This window comes from Trichomycterus rosablanca, chromosome 12, assembly GCF_030014385.1.
Source record: "Trichomycterus rosablanca isolate fTriRos1 chromosome 12, fTriRos1.hap1, whole genome shotgun sequence".
NCBI classification, from domain to species: Eukaryota; Metazoa; Chordata; class Actinopteri; order Siluriformes; family Trichomycteridae; genus Trichomycterus; species Trichomycterus rosablanca.
The window spans coordinates 9816441-9843028 of NC_085999.1; the positions used below are offsets into that span (position 1 = coordinate 9816441).

The 26588-nt window shown below is 39.9% G+C and overlaps 1 protein-coding gene across 4 annotated transcripts in view; it reads left to right on the top strand.

Moving 5' to 3' along the window:
• Positions 1 to 26588, top strand: part of fmnl2a (formin-like 2a) — a 76445-nt gene that overhangs the window by 8403 nt on the left and 41454 nt on the right. For all 4 annotated transcript variants that reach the window (XM_063006233.1, XM_063006235.1, XM_063006234.1 and 1 more), the window contains exons 2-3: positions 20569 to 20652; positions 21330 to 21410. In XM_063006233.1, the coding sequence (XP_062862303.1) occupies positions 20569 to 20652; positions 21330 to 21410 (165 nt within the window). The remainder of the gene's footprint in view (positions 1 to 20568; positions 20653 to 21329; positions 21411 to 26588) is intronic.

The window sequence follows — 26588 nt, forward strand, 5'->3', positions numbered from 1 at the left end:
ATACGGAGAGGTGTTTGAAAAAATATTTAGTACATAAGTCAGTCATAGATAGGGATGTAATGATACACTCTACCCGCAATGCGATTCACAATACTGAATCATGATAAAATTTTTCGCCAATTTTTTTAACAAAATTAAATTGAAGACAAATCATGACAAAGTTTCCTTTTATTATTTCTTTTAAAAAAATAAAATAAAATACTGTATTTGTGCTTATCTTTTATTTATCTAAATAATGAATGCCCTTTTAGTTCTTCGGTTGGTACAAACTTTGCAAAACAGTGCTGCACATTACCCTTATTGTGTAAAAAAACTGAAATGAAATTTGCAAATAAATCCCACATTAAATAAATAAAGGAATAATACAAATATAGAATAAATATCACATAAATAAATTTGGCTGGACAATTCCGAACCTGGCAACCATGTAGTGATGTCAACCAGGCGAGGTGAATAGTGCCAGTGCCCTCTGCTGTTTAAAGTGAATATCCATTTATTATACATGTAAACTGATTTGAATCATTACACATGTGAATCGATTTTTAACTGTTTTGTGGTGCATCGTTACATCCCTACTCACAGATGTAGCTCGTTTGAAGGCTGTCTGTTTATCCCAAATGTATTAATGAGCAACAATGTTGTCTCATAACATAAGTGAATAACACTGATTGCTAGAATTTCACATGTTACAAATCCATGACAAGCTACAGAAAATCACGGGACAAGCTTTCAGAAATGAGAAGGAACTTTTTGACTTTGACTCGCATACCATCAAAAAAGTTTTCCATTGATTAATTTCCTCCCCTGGCTGAAGTGGAATCATTTCACACTGTAACACTACATTGACCTAACTCTCACAGGAAAACAGGAATGCAGAACTGCTAGTGATTCCTAAAGCAGACACATTCAAGACGTTCAGCTGTTGCCAGGATAGGACGAGCTATATCTCATCCTACTCCTACTGTGAAATGGAAAATGTGCCCCTTTTGTCCTTAGTGAGGGGCTTTCCCACTATAGGAACAGCCTGCTGAATGGGTTCTCCAGTACAATTATATATTTCATTAAAACACAGAATATTAAAGTTCATTATAAACTTCCCTTTATCTTAGTCTGTGTATTCAGTCTTTTTTTTATTTAAAAAGGGAAGCACCTGTTATTCCTGTAGTACCTAGAATGACTTGTCTTTTAGACAGGAACATTTCTTTAGGCATGGTATGGTTACCATAGCTTCACAACCATTAATGGTAACTGCTTCACCAGGGGGAGGAAGCGTAACCATCCATCCATCCATCCCATCCATCCCATCCATCCTAAACTTCAGGACCATAACACACAGCTTTTACGAGTTTACGTGTTACAAGACTGAACGACATCTCAGTATCAAGCTCTCTGATTGGCTTAGTTATGTAACCGAGCGTCGTAGTGATGCACTCGCTTAATAAAGAAATAAATACACGGTATATTCACAAATTGTCGGGAGCAGAACACTTTATTAACTTCTTCTGTTACGGTACCGAATAGCGGACAGCTAGAGTCATCGTGTTAGCCAAGCACGCTATTCCATGCACTATGGAAGCCCCAAAGGGTCAAAACACACTCACTTCGCGTAGAAACGTCCATCAAACCATTGTCACAATACAGAAAAGTTTGTTACAGTTACAACACGCATACAAGTACGGTGGCTCATAAGAAACAAACCAGATGTCATTTAACCAAACGATCTACAATTACTACCAATTTGATACGGCACCTAAAAAATAAACACTCGAGAATGAATACAGCGAGTTTATTATTATATGATGAGAAGAGGAACCGGCTGTGCGCTAACACGGCAGAGATGCTGATTTTCCTCAAAAAGAACCTTCACTTCATTTCGAGTGTTCTAGTTTTACTACCACAATGCTGCACTAAGTTTGTTTACTTTTATTTTGTAAAAATAAAAGAACATTAAGCAATAGCTTGGATGCAGGCCATTTTTTTTCCTACAGCACTGCAGAGCTATTCAGTTGTTAAACATATACATTGGATTAATTTGAATAACTGTAATGTACTTAAAGTGTGCACTGTGTGAACAGTGTTATCTAGTTCTTATCTAGACAATATCTAGAAAATACAAGTATCGGTTTGAGACTCGGTATCGGATCGGGATCAAAATTAATGATCGGGCTCGGGAACAAAAAAACGTGATCGGGACATCCCTAAATGCAGGGCTTCGACCCAACAAAGACAATCGTGTCTGTGTAGACACCAGGCCAGCCGATAGCACAGACGAGAGTCAAATCTGGAGGTGTGCTAGAGGCATACACTTATTAAATAATGCACTTATTTAGGGCTGAACTTAGCAACAGATGGGCCATTTAAAGCCGGAAATGCCTGTTGTTAATCAACATGACACATCAGGACTTCGCTGGTTTGTACTTGGCAAATGCTCACTATCATTGTATGTCATTGTATGTTCCTGTAAAGCCCACGTTCAAAATTTCTTTCATATTCCCACTCTTTGTGACTGGACTCTATGAAATGTGTCCTAAATTCACCCATATAATTAGTGGTTTACAATGAAACGAAGCCCTTATTCATGCTCATGCTTTGTATTTCTTTTGTGCTAAATCGCAATCGAAGAAAATTACTGGCTGCATTTGAAACAGATGCTTCATAGTGTGAATAACTCACTATTGACAGGCTAGACACCACAGAGGTGAAACTCTGGCCTCTGATTTAAAGCATGGCTAAGCTTGCTTGCTCTCAGCACCCACCGCTGATGCTTTTCCCGTAACCCTCTTGGCAGTGTTGGTTCCAAACATGTTCAATCACTTCATTTAAAAAATGTGATTATAAATAACATGTATTCAGACATCTTCTAAAGTGAATTAGGCTGAAAACACGGCATTACTGATTACATCTGCCCTTACAGACATCTGTGCAACGTAAGGTTTTGTTGCAGAGCACCAGATTTGTTTAGTCATTAGTGAGTATGCAAAACGGTGTCTGAAGCCGTCTGTACCATCATTGTTCTTCTGCTCACTGCTGACCCGACTTTTACCTTTCTGGCTCGCAGTCTTGATTCATTTTGCCTGTAGCCATGAATAAGACGCTACACCATGTGGTACAGTATATTACAGTAGCATTCTCTCAGGATTGCTTTTGAAATATGAATGTGTATTATGAATATACACCAATCAGCTATAACCTTAAAACCACCTCCTTGTTTCTACACTCACTGTCCATTTTATCAGCTCCACTTACCATATAAAAGCACCTTGTACTGTAGTTCTACGATTACTGACTGTAGTCCATCTGTTTCTCTGCATGATTTGTTAGCCCCTTTTCACCCTGTTCTTCAATGGTCAGGACTCTCCCAGGACCACCACAGAGCAGGTATTATTTAGGTGGTGGATCATTCTCAGCACTGCAGTGACACTGACAACAGCGCTGCTGGAGTATTTAAATACCGTGTCCACTCACTGTCCACTATTAGACACTCCTACCTAGTTGGTCCACCTTGTAGATGTAAAGTCAGAGACGATCGCTCATCTGTTGCTGCTGTTTGAGTCGGTCATCTTCTAGACCTTCATTAGTAGTCACAGGACGCTGCCAACAGGGCGCTGTTGGCTGGATATATTTGGTTGGTGGACTATTCTCAGTCCAGCAGGGACACTGAGGTGTTAAAAAACTCCATCAGCGCTTCTGTGTCATATGTGTCTCATACGTGTCAGTGTCACTGCTGTGCTGAGAATGATCCACCACCTAAATAATACCTGCTCTGTTGTGGTCCTGTGGGGGTCCTGATCATTAAAGAACAGAGTGAAAGCAGGTTAAAAAGGTATGTAGAGAAGCAGATGGACTACATTCAGTAATTGTACTGTAGAACTACAAAGTGCTTCTATATGGCAAGTGGAGCTGATAAAATGCACAGTGAATGTAGAAACAAGGAGGTGGTTTTAATGTTATGGCTGAACAGTGTATAGAAAAGCTGAACAAAGCCCTGACCTTAGCCCCAGTAAACAGCTTTGGAATGAACTGGAACATCAATTGAGAATTGCTTGACCAACATCGGTGCCCAGCCATACAAATGAGGAATGGGCACAAATTCTCTCAGACATATTTTGGGTCTATTTTACAGGTCACTCTTTCAAATGGGATGTCCAACAAGCTCATGGTCAGTTGTCCAAACACCTTTGGCCATATAGGGTGTGTTCGAAAACCTAGGGAGCTGCCTTGCTGTCTTACTGTCTACATAGGCAGCTGACTTAGTAGAGAGGATTCTAATAAGTCAGTGACTTATAAGGCAGGTTATTCGAACGCACTACTTAGATAGCGATTCCATCGGGTTTAGCATCTCGCCATTAAAACCAATAAACTGAGGTAGCACAGCACGCTAACATCAATATAACATCTTCCTTCATGTACCGATAACTGTAAAATTTCCTGACAAGTCCGAACTTGCAAATAAAAACACTCGGTACAAGTTTATACAAGTTAAAAATCTGTAATATTTTATTTACGTTTGAAAACAACTCCATTCGTTTCTCCGCCCCGTCAGCCATGAATGCTGGGATTGTCTTCATCACTAAGGCAGCGTCGGATGCTCACTCGTTCTTGAGCCAAAATAACATTGAAATATTAAGATGCCTCAGTAGTGAGGATTTTAAGGCATCTAGGATTTCGAACAGCCTCCTTCTCGGGAGCGCGCACAGGATGACGTAAAATGCTGCCTATGTAGACAGCACACTAGCTTTTCGAACACACCCATAGTGTCTGTTAGTTTGTGATTTAATTGTAAACATGTATTTGTAGCGTAATATTGTGATGATGTCATTGATATCAGCAGCACAGTCATAGCAAGCGTGCTTGTCATTCCTGTATTGACTTGTTTGCAAGCCGAATGAACAATGTGTATTCTCAGTGCTGCATGATGTGAACAGGAGATGCAGATTCCATCCATCTATCTGGAGCAATAGACCCACTCATTGTTCTCTGTAACAGTGGAGCTTGGCACTGCACCGGAACCCTGCTGCAGCCACTAGCTCTGTACTGGATTTGCGTTCGGGCTGCTGGGCCGGTCGGGGTGCCTGATTGAGAGGCAACTAGTGACATGTCGCTCGAGCGCCAAGACGCTCCCTTATCTAATTAGCTTAGCCGTGTGAAGCAAGTCATTCTGTGCAGAACGGAGAATAGGCACAGCCAGAGCTCTGCACCCTAAGACTTTGTGCAGAGCTTGTGATGTGTAAAAGTGGTGGTTTAGAAAAGCTGGAACAGAGGCAAGTAGGCAAGCTGGCAGTCTGGCAGCATGACAGCCAGCCGTGTGGGAAACGGCTTCTTGGCTTGGACCTAAACAGCAGTTTTCTTTCTATTATATTTAGACGTTTCAGTATCATTTCAGTATTTGTGCAGTGTTTCATTTGTTATTTTACAGTGTTATTTACAGTCCTGCAGCCTTAATGAAAACAGAATAGAAAATGGAAACATGCCACAACGGTCTATTAAGCTAGACCACCATCATTGGGATTTGGGTATGAATCCCAGCAGTTCTATTAGCCGGCCAATCGGGCATTAGGCATCTACACAGACATGATTGGCTATGTCTGAGGGGGATGGCCAAAGCCCTGCGATATATTAGAACCCTGTCCAGGGTATTCTTTATTTATTTTATTTATTTTATTAGGATTTTAACTAGAGATGGACCGATCGGGGTTTTTGGCACCGATTCCGATCTCCGATCTCCTTTCAGGGACATCGGCTGATAGCCGATTCCGATCGGGGAGGGGGGGGGGGTTGCGTGTGCGCGTGTGTGCGTGTGTGTGTTTGTGCCTTTAGAAGACACGCTTTGTTCACAGTATCGCTATAAGTGATTCATTGATTCATGAGTTGATTCGTTTTTATGTGAAGCGTAAGTTTCTCTTCTCAGTTATCTCTCCGTGTTTACTGTTATTAATTAAATGTCGTGGTTTTAAATAAACACCAGCTACTACAGAACATTTTGTGTGACTCTCTTACATTAAAAAGCTTCATTAAACTGCTATTACCACAGATCTGTAACCGACCGTCAGACTCGTTCCGTCTAAGGAGCTAAAAGTTTTCTAAAAGTTCAGCAGATGATCCTGAACTAACGAATTTGGTAATGAATAAACGTTTGCCTCGGATTGGCTCTGTAACGTCTTCTGTTCTCATCTACATCACAAGTAAGAACCGCTTACGATTTACCAAAGTGAACCAGGAGTTTATATAACGTGCTGATAGAATCGACTCAGATGTGACCGGGTTGAATTATCTTTTTAAAGTAAATATTACAATCAGCAAAATTACATCGTAAGAGCTTTCACGATGGTTTCTGTACGATTGTTGATGAATGGTGATGTGATGGTTGGTGCTTCGTAGCTCAAAGTCTGGATCAATCCACTGAGCTGTTAACTTAACATGGTCTTTATATATCACATGATCGGATCAGCTACTTTTAGGAAATATCGCCCATCGCCGATAGCATATTTTGATTAAAGATCGGCCGATACCGATTCGTAGCCGATCGATCGTCCCATCTCTAATTTTAACATCATGTTTTACACTTTGGTTACATTCATGACAGTCATGGACAATTTTGTATCTCTAATTCACCTCACTCGCATGTCTTTGGACTGTGGGAGGAAACCCACACAGACACGGGGAGAACATGCAAACTCCACACAGAAAGGACCTGGAGTACTCCACCTGATCTTCTTGCTGTGAGGCGACTGTGCTCCATGGGTAATGAAAACAGGATATAAAATGGAAATATGCCACAACGGTCTATTAAGCTAGCCCACCACCATTGGGATCCAGGTATGAATCTCAGCAGTGTTATTAGCTGGCCAGGGTGGCACGGTGGCTCAGTGGGTAGCACTGTCGCCTCACAGCAAGAAGGTCCTGGGTTCGATCCCCAGGTGGGGCGGTCCGGGTCCTTTCTGTGTGGAGTTTGCATGTTCTCCCTGTGTCTGTGTGGGTTTCCTCCGGGTGCTCCGGTTTCCTCCCACAGTTAAAATCCTAATAAGCAAACAAACCAAAGCTTTGTAATAGTTTGGAACCCTGTTCAGGCTGTTCCTGCTTTGCGCCAAGTGTTTCTTAGGGGAAACCGGCCCGTCACACCCCATCCAGGATAAAAGCAGTTGCTAAAGATGAGAAATGCTTACATTTAAACAAATAATATGGTATGGTATAATATTTCATATCTAATAGCGGTGTCACTAGTTCCAGACCAATATAAACATTTTGCCACAAGGTCGATTCTATCGATTATAATGGCTAATACCGTTGAACTGTAAATTGTCAAAAAATATTCAGACACCTTATGCCTAGTTCACACTACACGACTTTTGTCCTGATTTTCGCTCGGCGACTGGTCGGCGCTAGATTTGGCGGCTCGGGAGCAACTCGGCGTTTGCTCGGCAATCGAAACTCGGCTCTCAATCTCTATGTGTGAACTACTCAACAACTCGATCCGAGCGGCTCGCTGATCGCTCGCCAACGAGAGATTTCTAGCTTGCCAGATATCTGGATCTGAGTTGGCTGACTGGCAATGAGTGCTATGTCGAACAGCTAATGAGGACGCAAGATACAGGGTGAGGGGAAACGCAGGGGAGAAGTTGTAAAAAGGTGGGAGAGGGGCATAATATAGTTAATATCAGAATACATCGGTACACACACAAGTTTTACAGTATTTCTGACCTTATCGTTCTTTACAAAACACCAACGTTGCATTGCAAAAAATATTTATTAACCTCCAACTCACTGTAGAACAATCCATGCTGTTCACGTTGCCAAATCCACTCCGATTCATTTATTTTTCTCTTTGATTTTACGCTGCACATCAGCGCACAAACTTTGATCGCTCGCTACTTGTTGACGTGCACTTTTGGACGTGGTATCATTAAACCCCTCGTCACTTATCGCGTTTGTTTTTGTGACAGAGACCAGAGAAGCTCGTCTGCGATTCCAGTTGGTGATAGATGATGTAGTGTGAAACCCCCTATCGCTATCAGTCGTGTAGTGTGAAAGCCACACCGACTTGAAAGACTCTCGGCTACAAGAGATCCAGACGTGTAGTGTGAACTTGGCATTAGTTGTCAGTTAAACAGAGCTTGAAAAATGAGATTTGCTGATGCTGATGTCGAACACAGTCATGGACAATTTCGTATCTTTAATTCACCTCACTTGCATGTTTTTGGACTGTGGGAAGAAACCGGAGCACCCGGAGGAAACCCACGCAGACACGGGAGAACATGCAAACTCCACCTGGGGATCGAACCCAGGACCTTCTTGCTGTGAGGCGACAGTGCTACCCACCAGTGTTAATTTTGACAGCAAATTTTGATTTAGTTTTAGTCATAATTTAGTCATCTTAATTGTTTTAGTTTTAGTCGACTAATTATTATAAGAATAGTCGATTCAGTCGACTAAAATATAAAAAGTGTAAAATGTGAATGCTTTGTCATCAGTTCCCTTGAATTATTTAAGTCATTATATACACTTACACAGAATGAAACATTTTTAATCAGTTGTGGAATATTATTAATGTTTGAATGTGCAATACACACAAAAACAGATTTAACTTATTTCAAACAACATCTTTATTTATATGACCTTGCTTATTGAGCATAACAATAACAAAATATTAATGACCAGTAGGCCTGCTCTGCCTGAAAAATATATGCATTGTTCATAACAAATTGCATATTACATTCTTTATAAAACTGGGTACCATAAAAGCAGCTGTGACATTATGTTGCCATTATACTTCCAGCGGTGCCAGATGTCGTTTCAGATTTGTTGTGTTTTTACCCGAGATCGTCGCCCCACATGGTTTACACATCGTCTTGTTTTTCATGACATCAAATGAGAAATGTGTCCATATTTCGACTCTCCTCTTTCTCCCTGTTGACATTGTGGAGTTAACCTAGTTCCATGAGTAAAGACAGTTCACAGGCTAGTCTGGTCTTCCCGGTTTTAGATCAAATTTGTGCGAGTGTGCTCTTACCGCGGTACTGCAAAAGAGATTAGTACTGATTGGATGGCTACCTGGCTTGTCCTGCCTCTCCACATACGCTAAAGTAGTTCTGATTGGATCTCTTTCTAACCTGTCCCTACCTTCCACAAAACTATATCAGTTCTGATTGGATGTCGTCCCTGCCAAACATTTTCGGCTCGTTTTTATTCGTTGACGAAAGTGTCAATTCATTTCATAATAGTTTTTATCCTTTTATGTCGTTCTTATTAAGTTATCGTCTCGTTTTTGTCATAAAAAAAAGGTTCGTTGACGAAAACTATACGATGAAAATCATTCGTCAACGAAATTAACACTGCTACCCACTGACCATAAATTGCACTTTTATTTTTAAATCCCTAAACATAAGAACTGTGGTTGGTGTGAAACTGTAGAAGACTGTAACATTAGCATTCTCTCAACTCCAAACAGTAAAGAAAGAGAGCAAGGTCTGAACAGGCTTGAAACAGACAAAAGCTAATAACCAGGCATGGTCAATGTAAAGGTTATAGTACAGTACAGTATAGTCTCTAAAGAGAGTAAGATTTCTCTGACTGTGGTTGCCAAGTTGCTTTTGTTTGAATGGTATAGAAAGAAACAAAGAACAAAACCACAGTTCTTTTGTGTGTCTGTACTTTCAACAGACTGTATAAAATGAGGGTTTTTTGATAAACTGCACTAGGTTTAATAAGTTCCTTGAATCAGTGAAGGACACTGTGGATTTAGAAGACCACCTTGGCATTTTGAAACATGTACTCAAACTTCTGACCACTAATTAAATAAGTCATCTGACTGTACACATTGTATTCTAGCACTGATTAACCAGGCGTCTGTATTTCAAATGTCACTGCTCTGTTTTATTATGACATCACAATCCTCTCATTCTCCGCTCTGATCAGATCTATAGTGTTACTGTGTTACTGTCTAGCTCTAATAGCCTGTTGTTTGGTAAAAGGTGCTGGCTGATGCTTTATTAACTGTTAACAGTTACTGCTTGGAACAGCCAACTCTGCCATACAATAGCTAAACACTCATTCTGGGCACTCTGCCCCATTGTCGTGCAGTGCATTGTGGGAGTACTCTAGTCTCATTGTGCTGCCAGAGATGACAGCTGTTAGAAATTTTAGCGAGGATGTGACTAGACACTTTGAGAGTGTGGAAGCGAGGGTGGGTGTTTATTCTTGCAGTCTAGCTGATATCCAATCCTGCTGTTAGTCATTGTACAAGCAAAACAGAGAGCTGCATCTGTGTTGTCAAAACAATCTGAATTTGTGGGGATAAAATGGAACAAAGCTTTTTCACTATACGCTGGTACTGTGGTACTTAAATAATAAAAGTAAGAACTGCAGAATTGAATTGCATTAACATCCATTTCTTGCACTAGGATATCTGTAAAATATACACTGATCAGCCATAACATTAAAACCACCTCCTTGTTTCTACACTTACCATGTAGAAGCACCTAGTAGTTCTACAATTACTGACTGTAGTCCATCTGTTAATCTGCAGGCTTTGTTAACCCCATTTCATGCTGTTCTGCAATGCTCAGGACCCCCCAGGACCACCACAGAGCAGGTATTATTTAGGTGGTGGCTCATTCTCAGCACTGCAGTGGCACTGAGTGTTAGTGTGTGTTGTGCTGGTATGAGTGGATAAGACACAGCAGCGCTGCTGGAGTTTTGAGACACCTCACTGTCACTGCTGGACTGAGAATAGTCCACCAACCAAAAATATATTCAGCCAACAGCGCCCCGTGGGCAGCGTCCTGTGACCAGTGATGATGATCTCAAAGATGACCAACTCAAACAGCAGCAATAGATGAGCGATCGTCTCTGACTTTACATCTACAAGGTGGACCTACTAGGTAGGAGTGTCTAATAGAGTGGACAGTGAGTGGACACGGTATTTAAAAACTCCAGCAGCGCTGCTGTGTCTGTGTCACAGTGTCACTGCAGTGCTGAGAATGAGCCACCACCAAATAATACGTGCTCTGTGGTGGTCCTGTGGGGGTCCTGATCATTGAAGAACAGGGTGAAAGCAGGCTAAAAAGGTATGTAGAGAAACAGATGGACTACAGTCAGTAATTGTAGAACTACAAAGTACTTCTATATGGTAAGTGGAGCTGATAAAATGGATAGTGAGTGGAGAAACATATTATGGCTGATCAGTGTAGATAGCAAGCCTGTTATTTATGCATGTGGTGTAGAATATTTAGAACCATGGGTTGATTCAAATATACAGATAAACACTTCAAAAATGAAAAAAATGACAATATTTAACCTTTTTTTTTTTTTAGGTCCACCTGCCGGTTAAATAACCCTCTACTACACTGTTATTTATTTCAAACCTGGTCTTATGTGTGTTATTCCCTGTAGTCTGTACTACACTGTTCCTCACTACATTAAGTTCCCCCCAGGCCTTCACCCCTCTACAGATAAAGAGCTCTCCTCCTCCTAATGCACTTCAGTATTGTATGGAGACGGAGACCTCCTTTGTGCCTGTAATGTTTATACTAAGGCTTCGGTGATGCTGAAACACTTTGGCTATTGGATGTGACCCAAGCAAACAGTTTTGTTGAGGCCAGACAGATGCACCGTGGCTGTTTTTTCTCTGTTGCGGCTTATGTAGCCTTTGAAGGTGTGTGGGTGAAAGGAGGGGTGCGTAGCCTGAGCCCTTGCCAGGAGCAACATCTGCTGTATGAATGGGAGGTTCCACTGTATCTGAATGTGTTGCATGTTGAGCTGGAGTTTAGACTGAATGACCGATCACAAAGAGGCTAAACAAATCTGTCAGCAATCTGTCTGTAAGGGCTTACTCTCCGAGTTCGCTGAATTTAAAGTAGCGTATGTTTGTTCTTTATTAGAAGCTGATTAAACTCGACTGTACAAACACACAAACATTTATTTTGCATCCTACATACGTCTGTTATCATCAGTGAATATCTGACAAGGTTGACTTGCCATGAGAGGAAGATGATTCGGAAAATTTTAAACACCCAGATATAGGGATGTAACGATATACTCTACCCACGATGCGATATGATTCACAATACTGGGTTTATGATACGATTTTTTTTCCGATATTTGTAAACAAATTGAAATTGAAGACAAATTATAACAAAGTTTCCTTTTATTATTTTTCTTTAAAAAAAATAAAATAAAATCTTTTATTTATCCAAATAATGAATATCCTTTTATTTCTGAGGTAGGTACAAACTTTGCCAAATAATGCTTATTGTGTAAAAAAAAACATTAAATAAATTAATGAATAATAAAAATAAAGAAATCCTCACATAAATAAATTTGGCTGGAAAATCCCCTACCTGGCAACTTTGTGAAGTGCCGTCAACCAGGCGAGGTGAATAGCGCCAATGCCTTCTGCTGTTTAAAGTGAATATCGATTCATCTTAAATGAATAACCGATTCGAATTGTGGCACATGTGCACCGATTTTTAACTGTCTTGTGGTGCATCGTTATATCCCTACCCAGATATGATAGTTTGAGTCTTATATAAAATATTAAATATCTTTTCATGAGCTTACACCTTTAGTCTATCATGCTAGCCCACCATGTGTGGTCAGTTGGTTGCTTGTGTACACAGACATGACTGGGGTTGATTACTGAAGCCCTGCAATGGATTGGTGCCAGGTCCAGGATGTTTCCTGTTGAAACTGGACCTTTCTTGACCAATACCAGTGCCCAGCCATGCAAATGTTCTTTTGACTAAAGGGATATAAATTCCCACAGCAAATACATACTTTAAATTACTTTATCTCTTCATCACGGCACCTGTTAGTGGGTGGGATATACTGTATTAGGCTGCAAGTGAACATTTTATACTCAGAGTTGATGTGTTAGAGGCAGGAAAAATGGGCAAGTGTAAGGATTTGAGCGACTTTGACAAGGGCCAAATTGTGATGGCTAGACGACTGGGTCAGAGCATCTCCAAAACTGCAGCTCTTGTGGGGTGTTCCCGGTCTGCAGTGGTCAGTATCTATCAAAAGTGGTCCAAGGAAGGAACAGTGGTAAACCAAGGCTTATTGATGCACGTGGGGAGCGAAGGCTGGCCCGTGTGTTTCGATCGAACAGATGAGCTACTGTAGCTCAAATTGCTGAAGACTTTAATGCTGGTTCTGATAGGTAGGTAGGTAGGTAGGTAGGTAGGTAGGTAGGTAGGTAGGTAGGTAGGTAGATAGATAGATAGATAGATAGACAGATAGACAGATAGACAGATAGATAAACAGATAGATAGATAGATAGATAGATAGATAGATAGACAGATAGACAGATAGACAGATAGATAGATAGATAGATAGAGCATTTTATTTAGATACTATTGAGATATATATATATATATTTACACCCAATGAGCAATTTATTACACCAACTTGATATGCTGTCAAAACAGACCCCCCGAGACATGGACTCCACAAGATCTAAAGTAGTCCTGTTGTATTTAGTACCAGGACATTAGCAACAGGTTTTTTTAAATATGTTTTTAAACAGAGGGACATTCAAACACACAGTTTTTGACTAGCACTTTATTTAGAGAGCACTGATATATAGTCTATGAATGATGAAGGAGCACTGTTGTATTTACAGTAGTACCTGGACATTAGCAACAGGTCTTATAAAAATATGTTTTTAAACAATGGGGACATTAAAACTTTCAAAATTTGACTGCACTACATACACTACACAGTCATTGAGGTGTCTGCCTCATAAGCTATCAACTATTCTGACGTATGTCTGTCTAATACATCTGTCTCTATAATATCTCTACTTTTTGACGTGTAAATACTCTTTACTCTCCACACAATTAAAATGTGTGCTGGTGTGTGTTTGTGCTTTATGAACTTAGAGACGGTGCTAGCCTAAACTACCCTGTAGGTTTGGTGTAAACGATAGACGATGTTTGCTACATTGATACGTTGATGAGTAATCTCTTCCTCCTTGTAGATGATCAATGTCAGAAGACATACCTCCACGTAGCTTGTGTGCAACACTCTTTGCGGATGCTTCATTTGAATAAATATTTATTTTTGGTAATTAGATCTATACATCAGATTTATTTTCTTGGACACATCATGAGAAGAACCAGTTCATTAGAAAAGCCAGTAAAGATTGGAAGAGTTGAAGGTAAAACATGATGACCTTAAACATAGAGAAACACTATTCATATGGTCACCATTGAATCATTATTAGCTGATAATTAACCAACAGTAACTGTAATAGGAAGGACCTGTGGTTAGGACTGAATACATCCCTGAGTGACAGTTTATTTGACACTGATAATAACTATATTGTCTGGATGTCTTTATTATATCTGCAGAATGTCAGTTGGGTATCATCAGCCGTGGACAGATGACGGCTATTTAAGTGTGTAATGTTTTAGCTTTCCAAGAGTCGCAGTTAACACTCACTTAAACATTCATTACATCATCATTATGTCTCTTCTTAATAACAGGGTGATTTTATAAGCCTTTATGAGTGACTGTTTTAACTTACCATTGCTAAATACCAGGTGAACTAGGAACAGTTTCAGTTGTCAGAGCTGATGTATGGATCATGTTCCCCTAGTTCTAGAATAGTCTTATTTTGCTTCATAAAATGTCATTGTCTGGTCATCTGGTGCTGCTTTTCATCAAATTCATTCCAGTTAACCAATCAGACTGGACTGATGAAGGAAAATAGACCAAATCAGATTAGCCACCCTCCACACACCACCACCACCCTTCCTCCAGTTTAAATCTACATAGGATTTTTGGAAGTGGAAGTTAATCAAAAAACTGCAACTAAAATGGTCACAGCCTGTATTCTTTATTGAATAATCAAATTAACAAGTTTTGTTGACAAGTAATAATTTTGTACTCTCCTCACAAATAAGATGTTTTCAGGCATGTGTTTGTGCTCTTAGTGCTAGCCTGAACTACACTGTAGGTTTGGTGTAAAGGGCGTTTAGATGTTGTTTACTACATTAAATGTTTAACAGTAATCTCAGGAGAAATTTGTATGCTACAGCATACAATGACATTGTGGGCTTCCATGTTTGTGTCAGCAGTTTCCTGTATCAGCATGACAAAACTCTTGTACACAAAGCTTAATGTAGACAAGCTCCTATAAAATATGTCAAGTGTTTTAGAATGGACATTGTCTCTAAGCAACTTTACATATTCCAGGTCTAAAACTCCCCAGTGAGCAAGCCAAGGGAAGGAAAAAGTCCCAAAATATTAGAAGGAAGAAACCTTGAGAGGAACCAGACTCAACAGGAATCTTCATCCTCATGGGTGGCCTAGATGAGCATTTGGAAGAATTAAAACTAGAATAAACAATCAGATGATAAATAAATAATAATACTAAAATGAATTACAACGCAAGTAAGTGTAAACATCATAATGAAAGTACAGTGGTACCTTGTAACTGAACGTCCTCTAAACTCAAAATCTTTGAAACTCAACGCCCTTCGTCAAGAAATTTGTACCCTTAAACTCAACGTTTCCCTTAGAGTCAACGTGTTCAGTTTGTTTAGTTTTTTATTTATTTATTTAATTTCAAATGAACAATGAACAGTCACTTTGTTCAGCGCTCGGCTTAAGCGGTGCGGTAATACGTCATCAAAGTGCGAATATGAGACAAATCTGCGTTTGTGTGGAATAACCGTCAGATTCACTTTGAAAGCTGCACGTGTATCTGTGTTTATCTGGATTTTCCTCACTGTTTCACTTTTAAACTTGTGTTACAGCTCGGGGTTCTAAGAAATTGTAAGAATCAGCTTTTTATTTCAGTGTGTTTGTATTATACTTGTGTTATTTTCAGTGTGTACGTGTCAAAAACAACCCCATTATTATTAGGGGTGGGTTTATAAAATCGATTTTTCGATTCGAATCGATCTTTATTTGAATGATCCGATATCGATTCATATAAACGCGAGATCGATCTTTTAAATGAGCCCCTTTTACGGTGTACCAGTAATGCCTGGTTCACACTACATGATTTCTGCCCTGATTTTCGGCGACTGGTCTGCGCTAGATTTGCCGGCTCGGGAGCAACTCGGCTCTTAATCAATGTGAAACAGCGAGGGGAAACAGCGAGGGGAAACACACGGGAGAGGTTGTAAACAAGTGGAGCAGGGGCGTAATATAGTTATCGTTCTCTACAAAACAAAATATTTATTAACCTCCAACTTCAGAACAATCCCTGTTGGTCGTGTTGCCACATTTTTTTCTCTTTGATATTACGCTGCTCATCAGCGCACAAACTTTGATCGCTCGCTACTTGTTGGAGTGTATTTTAGGACGTGGTTTCATTAAACCCCTCGTCACTTCTCACGTGTGTTTTTGTGACAAAACGTAGTTTGGGAGACCAGACAGACTCATCTGAGATTCCTCCTGGTGATAGATGGTGTAGATGTGAAACCCCCCCATCACCCATCAGTCGTGCAGTGTGAACTGTACAGCGACCCGGCAAATAAGAAAGTTGTGTAGTGTGAACTTGGCATAAGCTGTGCAACAGCCAGGTGTATGTTTACATTACACATACACTGTTGTAGCGTGTCAGACATATAAAATAATAATAATAAAAAAAAATTAATGTTACTGTTTTTTGTTGTGGATTACTTATTTATGTAAAAACAAATATTTTTAATAATGAGTGTTCTTTGTACAATTATCACATTCGTTCTCTGTACATCTGTACATATTTAAACAAAACCTGTTAATGTAACTCAAATATGCCTAAATGTGTTTAATCGAAATTGAATCGAAGATCGAATCGAATCGGGACCTTGTGAATCGGAATCGAATCGATCCAGGAAATTAGTGGCGATACCCAGCCCTAATTATTATACATTAGCCTTAAATATTTGCAGTTCCACGGGACCATGGAACACATTAACATGTTTCCCCATACATCCTTATGGGAAAAAATACCTTGAAACTCAACGTCTTTTAAACTCAACGCCACTCCCAGAACCAATTGACGTTGAGTTTTAAGGTACCACTGTATTATAATTCATAGTCAGTTTATGGTAGAATAGACTCTGAGAGTGAGTACTGGACATTGTGGGTCCAGTGGCTGGAGATTCTTATCACATCCAGCAATCCAGCATAAACAGGTTCATATGAAGTTTTATATCAACAAAACACATTAGATTGATCGCAAAACAGAGTAGCCTTTAGGCTAATGATAATCGTCCTGCTAGCCTGATTAGGGATGAGTGCAAGCATGACCCAGTCAGACTGGACAAATAAAGGATAACAGACCAAATCAGATTAACACCACAATTATCAAAAAGATTACAATGAATTACCTCGTAATTAGCGTTCAGTTTGACACCCCCATCCCCCTTCTTCCAGTTAGGATCAACAAAGGATTTTGGGAAATGGTCATGCATCAAAAACTGCTCTGTAGTAAATGCTAATGATTTATAAATCTGCAGATTTTGTTCAATCATTCTGAACCATAGATAATTTAACATTAATACATTTTAGAATATAATGTGCTGTGTGTTATGATTCTAGACTGGAGGTGGGGGTTCTGGGGGTTGGGGGATTTAACAGCTTATCCCAAAACAGGATAGACACCTGTGCACCCACACAGTTCACCAGATCACAGAAATGCACTGAACTAATTAGGGGATAAGGATAACTACCAGATAGATCAGCAGAGTTTTGGGGGCAACAAAGGACAGACTTTCTTGTACAGGGTTTGTCTGGATAGCTCTCACTTTGACCTCTCCTGCTCAATGCTGAATGCTAAAATAACTACATTTAGGTACTTATCAATAAGGCTCTCATAAATTAATGGGAAACTGTGCTTAATTTCAAATAATTCAAGATTTCACAGATTTTTATTTTTTAATGCATTTTCTCTCGATTTTTTAGCCCTGTCAAATTTTTTTACCCAATTGCGTTATGCCTCCTCTCTACCCGTCCCGATTGAGGAGAGCGAACTGACACACGCCCCCTCTGACACACTGCATCTTTTCACCTGCACAAGGCGAGTTTATATGCGATCAGCCTTGTGCACGGAGAGCCACACCCTGATCCCTGCATTATTCCTCTACTCTGTGCAGTTGCCATCAGTCAGCCAGCAAAGGTCGTAATTGCATCAGTTATGACAGCTTCTGTCTCAAAAACGTAAATTATCATCTGTGTTTTGATCACCCCCCCCCCCCCCCCCCCTTTAGTTATGAAGTACTCCCTAAATAATTGGTGCTTGCTCCCACTTTTCCCCCCTCTAACACAGCTCTGGAAAATAAGGTAAAAGAACCACGACTTAACAGCTGAAGACACATTGTGAAAATGTTGGTTACACTCAGGATGGGGGAAGGAATTTCACCCAGTAAAACCCAGGGCAGCTGTAGTCTAGTGGTCAAGGTACTAGACCAGTAATCAGAAGGTTGCTGGTTCAAGCCCCACCACTGCCAGGTTGCCACTGTTGGGCCCTTGAGCGACGCCCTTAACCCTCAATTGCTTAGATTGTATACTGTAAGTCGCTTTGGATAAAATGCAAAAAGTTAATCAGTCAGAGCGAGCTGTATTAGGACATTATTATTGTTTAATCAGACTCCCTTGTTTTCATTTTACTTCATGTGTTTAAGGGTGGGGTACACAGAGTGTTAGAAAAGTGGGAGTAAGCACCAGAGAAGTAGCAAGAGAAACAGCATAAGGGAGGGGAAGCCAAAAGACAGGAGAAACAAGGAAAAGCAGAGGAGGTGGGTAGGAGCCAAGTGTTGATGTTGCCTGCAGTATTCTTGGGACGTTCCACGGTGCAGATGTGTAAAAGTAGGGCAGAAGGGAAAGGGGCTTGTGCAAGAGCGGAAAAGGAAGGAGAGCTTGTTTTCTTCACGTTTAGATTTGGAGTGAACACGTGTGGATGCACTGCTTGTGAAGTAATAAAGCTTTTCACATAAATTCAGTAAAAAACTGTACTGATGTCAAAAAGACAGCTGTTGTTGCCAGATAAGCAAAAGCAGGTCATTAAAGTGAGTGGAAATTGTGGGATAGTGAATTACAAAAGTAGAGTAATTGTCATGTCCTGGCACACAGGCTCCATAATTAGCCTGTTGAAGAAGGCTTTTATTGCGTTGTGCAAAAACCTTGATGGTTAGAAGTGAACCAGATAACCAGAATATAGATCTGAAGAAGAAGAGAGCTGTAAATATCAAATCAAATCTTAAATCTTAGTTTCAGTTTACTGCTTAGCTATACTGACCAGCCTTAACTTTAAAACCATCTCCTTGTTTCTACACTCACTGTCCATTTGATCAGCCCCACTTACCATATTTACAATAGTCAGGACTCCCACAGGACCACCACAGAGTAGGTATTATTTGGGTGGTGGATCATTCTCAGCACTGCAGTGACACTGACATGGTGGTGGTGTGTTAGTGTGTGTTGTGCTGGTATGAGTATTTCAGTGTGTTTATATTATATTTGTGTTATTTTAAGTGTATAAGTGTCAAAAACAACCCCATTATTTTACATTAGCCTAAAATACATGCAAGTCCACAGGATCGTGGAACACATTAACAGGTTTCCCCATACATCCCTATGGGAAAAAACACCTTGAAACTCAACGCCACTCCAAGAACCAATTGACGTTGAGTTTCAAGGTAGGGATGGATGAAGGATAAAATCCAAATCAGATTAACACCACAATTACCAAAAAGATTACAAAGAATTACCTAGTAATTAGCGTTCAGTCTGACACCCCCATCCTCCTTCCTCCAATTTGGATCAACACTGAATTTTGGGAAATGGACATGCATCAAAAACTGCTCTGTAGTAAATGTTTTTAAAAAGTTTTTAAATACCGTGTCCACTCACTGTCCACTCTATTAGACACTCCTACCTACCTAAGGACCACCTTGTAGATGTAAAGTCAGAGACGATCGCTCATCTATTGCTGCTGTTTGAGTTGGTCATCGTCTAGACCTTCATTACTGGTCACAGGATGCTGCCCATGGGGTGCCGTTGGCTGGATATTTTTGGTTGGTGGACTATTCTCAGTCCAGCAGTGACAGTGAGGTGTTTAAAAACTCCAACAGTGCTGCTGTGTCTGATCCACTCATGCCAGCACAACACACACTAACACACCACCACCATGTCAGTGTCACTGCAGCGCTGAGAATGATCCGCCACCTAAATAATACCTGCTCTGTGGTGGTCCTGTGGGGGTCCTGACCATTGAAGAACAGCATGAAAGGGGGGTAACAAAGCATTAAGAGAAACAGATGGACTACAGTCAGTAATTGTAGAACTACTTGCTTGAAAAACTAGGTCCATAAATTAAACACATTTTCCCATGAATTTAGTAGGGTCGTGGGGATGGTCGAAGCCCAGCAAAGTTTCCCTGTGGACCCAGACATGCTGCGACCCTGACCAGGATAGAGCGGTTGATGGAAATGAATGAATGAACTAAATTGCTTCCACTAGTTACACCTGTGAATGTAATAAAATGCTAAAATACTGCCCTGAAATATGTGTGTATATATTTTTGTCTTTGCTTGTCATGTACTGATATTAACTGATTATATTTCTGTGTGTTTACAGAATTCTATGAATTTACCTCCAGACAAAGCCCGGTTACTGCGGCAGTATGACAATGAGAAGAAATGGGAGCTGATTTGTGACCAGGTGAGTTGCAGGCTTTCATCCAGCTGTTAACTTTCTGTCTTCAGTCCAAGCCTGGAGACAATGCTAATGTGTATGAAGAAACAGCTACTCTTGTCCCTGTTAGCTCTTGTACATTTTTGCACTACTGTGTGACCTTGGGTAAAGGCCTCTAGACACAACCATACACATACACATGTTCCTCATGCCCGGCTTTCCCAGGTGGTAAAACTAAATCACTGTCACAAAGTTAGTGTTATTGACATCTGATTATTGGGTCATTCCTGGGATTGGGTGTCTTTCGGACCTTAAAACTTTTTGAAAATGAAACACTGTTTTAATTTGTTTTATCATGTTTTATTATAAAAAGGACATGTTATACTTTTCCAAACTAATATTGGTCAAGCTAAATTACACATGCACCTCATATACACTGTGACGTCCACCCTGTTACGTATTAGGTTGTAACAGGGTGGACCATTACAGGGTGGACATTCTGACATAAAATGAGCCATTAGCTAGCATAAAAGTGAATTCGGACAAAGAATTCTCTGCTTTTTAGTGTGATAATTTTTAAAATGATCAAATCATTTTGCTTTTTCTCATATATCCCATAACACGGTGGACATGTTATGGTTGACCATATAAGACTATTTTTATGTATTTTTTAAGTGCTAATTCCAATACCTTTTCTCTAACAGGACAGATTCCAGGTGAAGAACCCTCCTCATACGTATATCCAGAGGTTAAAGGGTTATCTGGATCCAGCAGTCACCAAAAAGGTCAGTTTCTGATGTTTGATGTTGATAGCATGATACGAGATAAAGAGATGAACAAGCTACCAAAGGAGTACAAACTGTAGAAATGTTATATGGCTGTGGAGAGCTAATGACCCATTTCATCTCTAATTCTTCTTCGAATTTTTTGGCATTTTCCCAATTTTCCTCTCAATCTACTCGTGTCTAATTATTCTTTTTGTTCTGCTGCAAACCCCTACTCCTGACCGAGGAGGGCCGTGACTAGCACACACCCCTCCGACATGTGTGCAGTAGCTGACTGCATTTTTTCACCTGCCTGAGACAAGTTTATATGGGACTCAGTCTTGTGCATGGAGAGTCACGCACTGATCCTCCGTTGATTACTCAGCAAAGGTTGTAATTGCATCACTCGATAGAAATCCCCTCCGGCATTTAACCCTGATGAACGAGCCAATCATTGTTAGTGTAGGCACCCAGGCTGTTGGTAGCAGAGCTGAGATTTGAACTCATTAGTTTGAGATGTCAGCTCTGATGTGTTAGCTTGTTTTACTGCTGTGCTGCTTGAGCGTTTTTTCTTTTAGCAGTAGTGGGCTAGCTTAATTAAACGCTGCACCTTATTAACAAAACGTCTGTTACATAGATCCGCATGTGAAACAGTCGGGCATTGTTTATCATGTACTGACTGTAGCTGTGTGTTAATCAGAATCAAGCGTCAGCCAATGGAAATGAAGTAAAATGACATTTTTAACCAGCAGCATTAATCAAACAATGACTTCTTTGTCTGTTACTAGTAAACCATTAACATCTAGTAAATGGTGTCAGTAAAAGGTCTGTCTGTCTGTCTGTCTGTCTGTCTGTCTGTCTGTCTATCTATCTATCTATCTATCTATCTATCTATCTATCTATCTATCTATCTATCTATCTATCATCTATCTATCTATCTATCTATCTATCTATCTATCTATCTATCTATCTATCTATCTATCTATCTATCTATCTATCTATCTCTCTCTCTCTCTCTCTCTCTCTATCTATCTATCTATCTATCTATCTATCTATCTATCTGTTTATCTATCTATCTATCTGTTTATCTATCTATCTATCTATCTATCTATCTATCTATCTATCTATCTATCTATCTATCTATCTATCTATCTGTTTATCTATCTATCTATCTATCTATCTATCTATCTATCTATCTATCTATCTATCTATCTATCTATCTATCTATCTATCTATCTATCTGTTTATCTATCTATCTATCTATCTATCTATCTATCTATCTATCTATCTATCTATCTATCTATCTATCTGTTTATCTATCTATCTATCTATCTATCTATCTATCTATCTATCTATCTATCTATCTATCTATCTATCTATCTATCTATCTATCTATCTATCTATCTATCTATCTATCTATCTATCTATCTATCTATCTATCTATCTATCTATCTATCTATCTATCTGTTTATCTAATAACATGGTAAGGAAGACCAAGAGGTGTTTTTACACAAAGTACCACAGTTAGGTTTACTAGTTTAATAGCGCATAACGGCTTTGTGTCTCATATATAACACGCTGGGAAGTGAGGAAGGGTTAACTTCAGGGCTGTTAACACTTAAAGCTGTTATGGCTACGGGTGTTAGCACCATGTCCTGAAGGCTGTTTATTTAACACAATTTACTATGATACGGTTTACCCTCTACCCTTGGTCTTATTAAAGCAATCTGTCAGGGTACAGTAGGGATTTTTTAGTTTTGTAAAACGACTTGAAGTTTGTATTTTTTCTGTCTTTAATTATTAGAAGCCTATTAAAGTGTTGTAAATGTTCTAAATGCAGGCTCTTCTCCTGGGTTTTCCACACTCTGTTCTCATGGCCCTTCCCGAACACAGCAGTGAGCGTTAAGAAAGAAAAAAAATCACAGAAAGTCAGAACGAAAACAAGAAAAAAGGGAAAGAAGAATGAATCAAGAGCTGGGAATAAATAAACAAATACAACCAAAACTAGAAGCAGAGGAAGGTCAGGAACGGATCTGGAGACCAAAATGGGGCCCAGTCAGATCAGGGGCACAGAGAAGTGGCAGAGCTTAACGGAGGTGAGAGTCAGACAGTGAAAGGAGGGAGGGGCGGCGAGGGAGAGAGAGAGAGAGTTATGGTTTTTTTTACATTCTTGCTCGCCCCATTTTCGAGCGCTGAACAATTGCTACTTTGTGCGGCGGGAGCTTGCAGCGGGCCGTCTCCCATCTTTGCATAGGATGCATTCCACATGCTTCTCTCAGCCAGCAACAGGAAGAAGGCCATTGCATAAGGTCCTGAAGAATGTCTGAGCCGTAGATTTATTTCAGGTTTCAAGGATGATCCCTATGGGAGAACCTCCTCTCTCACTCTCCTATTCTCTACCTCTCTCCATCCAGCCCCCCCCCCCCCCCCCCCCCCCCCCCTCCTTTCCTTTCTCGAGATTTTTAACTTTTTCACACAGCTGGGAATGCTTAAGGAAGAGTGAGGAGTCTGGAACCATACACACACACACACACACACGTACTTAAAGGGCTAGTAACATTTTGTGTCAGATTATTTATCTATGTGTCCCAATAATCCTTGTTGAGAAATTATACATTACACTTATATTCACATGTGCATTCTTTACACATTGTCAATTTGTCATAATAATAATTAAAGTGATTAACAGATTCCCTGTTTCTAACTGAAATGTGGACGTTTGATTCCGTGGTTTATAATCACAATGATTTTACTGTGGCAGTGGTAGCTGAGTGGTAAAGTCCCACCCTGTGCGAACAACAGCCAATCAGTGTTCATGTAGCCGCCCAGCCCAGCCGGATGGCAGAGCTGAGATCCGAAACGATGTGTTCGAATGCCCAGCTCTGGTGTGCTAGCATGTTTTACCTGTGCTGCACCACCTGAGCGGTCTTGTAAGGCGTTTTTGTAAAACATTTAATGAATTTTTGTGCAGCGCTACATTAGCCCATTCCGAATAGTCTTTAGGGTTCTAATTTCAGCTGTACTGTTGGCCAACTGGGCCTCTACACAGACACGATTAGCTATTTCTGAGGTGGCCAAAGCCCTGTGATAGATTGGAACCATGTCAAGGGTATTCCTGCCTTGCGCTCAGTGTTTACAATCCATGCAACAGTTAAAACAGTTGAACCCTTGACCTAATGAATAATTAGCCACCAGCACTCTCCCAGTGTATAAATACGATGTCAAAATGGGTAGTCATATAATTATAGGTAGAGTCGTGTACAGCTCTGGAAGCACAATGAATCTGACTGGATAGGTGGGATGAGACTTGGAATCCTCACTTTGGTTAATATAGGTTTCAGTTCTCCATACACACATACTTAGACGGTATACAACATCTACACGGCACAGTATCCCTTTAACTCTCATTCCAGTAACTTTTTCCTTTATTTATGTAAAAAAGGAACCTTCTACTTACAGATTGGTATTACATTAATATTAACAGATAATGAAAACTTTGCATGGTCTGGCAAACAATCCAGAACAATTGTTGTTTATGTAGGACTTTGTGGCATATGAACATCAGAGGGCTTTTAAACAGACATATGGACATAAACAATCCCGCTCCCCACTGTTTATCTCTACATGTGACCGAGCCACCCACACAGAGAGCTGTCATGAAGGACACTCTCTCTGCTCGCTCTCGGCTTTAAAGTTTTCCGCTCAGGCTTCCCACTGAGCTTTACGTATGTTTGTTTAAGATTTCACCCTCCTGTCTTTCTTGTGCCTTTTTTACCTTATTTGTTTTAACTTTCAGTCAGGCCTCCACCCTATCCTAATGCAGCTGACCACTTCAGTTCCCTTGCTCACAAGGATTTTTTTATTATTACATTATTATTATATAGAAAAGAATGCCTTTATTTGTCATAGATACATATGCAGGTATAGAGTACAACGAAATTCTTTTTCTGCATATCCCGGCTCGAATTGTACAGCACCCCTGGAGCCAAGAGGGTTAAGGGCCTTGCCCAACAGTGGCTGCATGGCAGAGCTAAGATTCGAACTCTCAGTCTTCGGATTGATAGCCCAAAGCTCTACACACTAGGCTACCACTGTTATTTTATTATCATTTTATCGTCATTATTGTTTATTCCGGGTGTTGGGGTTCATCAGTGATCAGTCACTGAAGATGTGTAAATGGTTGCATCTGGCATTAGCTCCTGTTGAGATAGTATGAGCAATGTAAATGCACTTACCTCCTTGTTTGATGGACAGCTAAAAACCATCTAGTGTTTTAATAAATCTGGAATGCTCTAATCTTTTAAGAGTTTTCTATGGCATCATACAGTAAGCTCAGAGCTCTGGGAAAAGTCTTGAGAAAAAAATAGCTTTAAACTGCACAGAATTTGAGCAGGTCTACACCCACTGTTTTTTTCCTACTGGAAGAGTAGCCTGTAACTAAGGCCCTACCTAATTCACAGCCATGAAAATCACGTCACGGACCGTGATATGAGCTGTAAAAGTAAAGGTTTGTGTTCAGCAGTTTTACATTTTTCATTCACGTAGCGTTCAAGTGCCTCACATTTACTAGTTTTTTTGCACTATGAGGCGGTTCTAGTGTAACCGAGCATCTTTAGAGTTTGCTGAGTTTATAAAAAAATAAATAAACTGTACATAGACAAATTATTGGGAGCAAAATACTTTGCTTGTTCTTTTGAAGCTCACTTTTCTATTGATTATGGAAGGGACAAAATGCACTCAATACGTGAACACACATCAAACTTATTTTATAATCCAATTTATGAGTGTTATTTAATGACTGTGAAATGTGGCACTTTTCTTTGAAAATATGTGAAATCTGTGATTTTTGAAAAACAAGGTCCGTTAAATTAAGCACATTTTTCCATGAATTTAGTAGGGCCCTACCTATGACACAGCTTGAACTTCATTAAACAATCCAAACAAGTCTTCAAAATTAATGTTTTTTTTTTAAATAGGCTTGCTGTTTGATTTAGTTCTGTCATAATTTTTTTTGTCAGAAATGCCCCGGTCTATGTTTTGCACCCTTTCTTTGGCCATCAGCATGGTGCTACACTTCAGTACAAATGCTTGTGGTAATACTGTGAAGACCCTACCTGCCAATTTATTTTAGCATATCATTATGTTGACTGTATAGTTGAATAGTAAAATAGTGAATAGTGAATAGGATTATTGTTCACT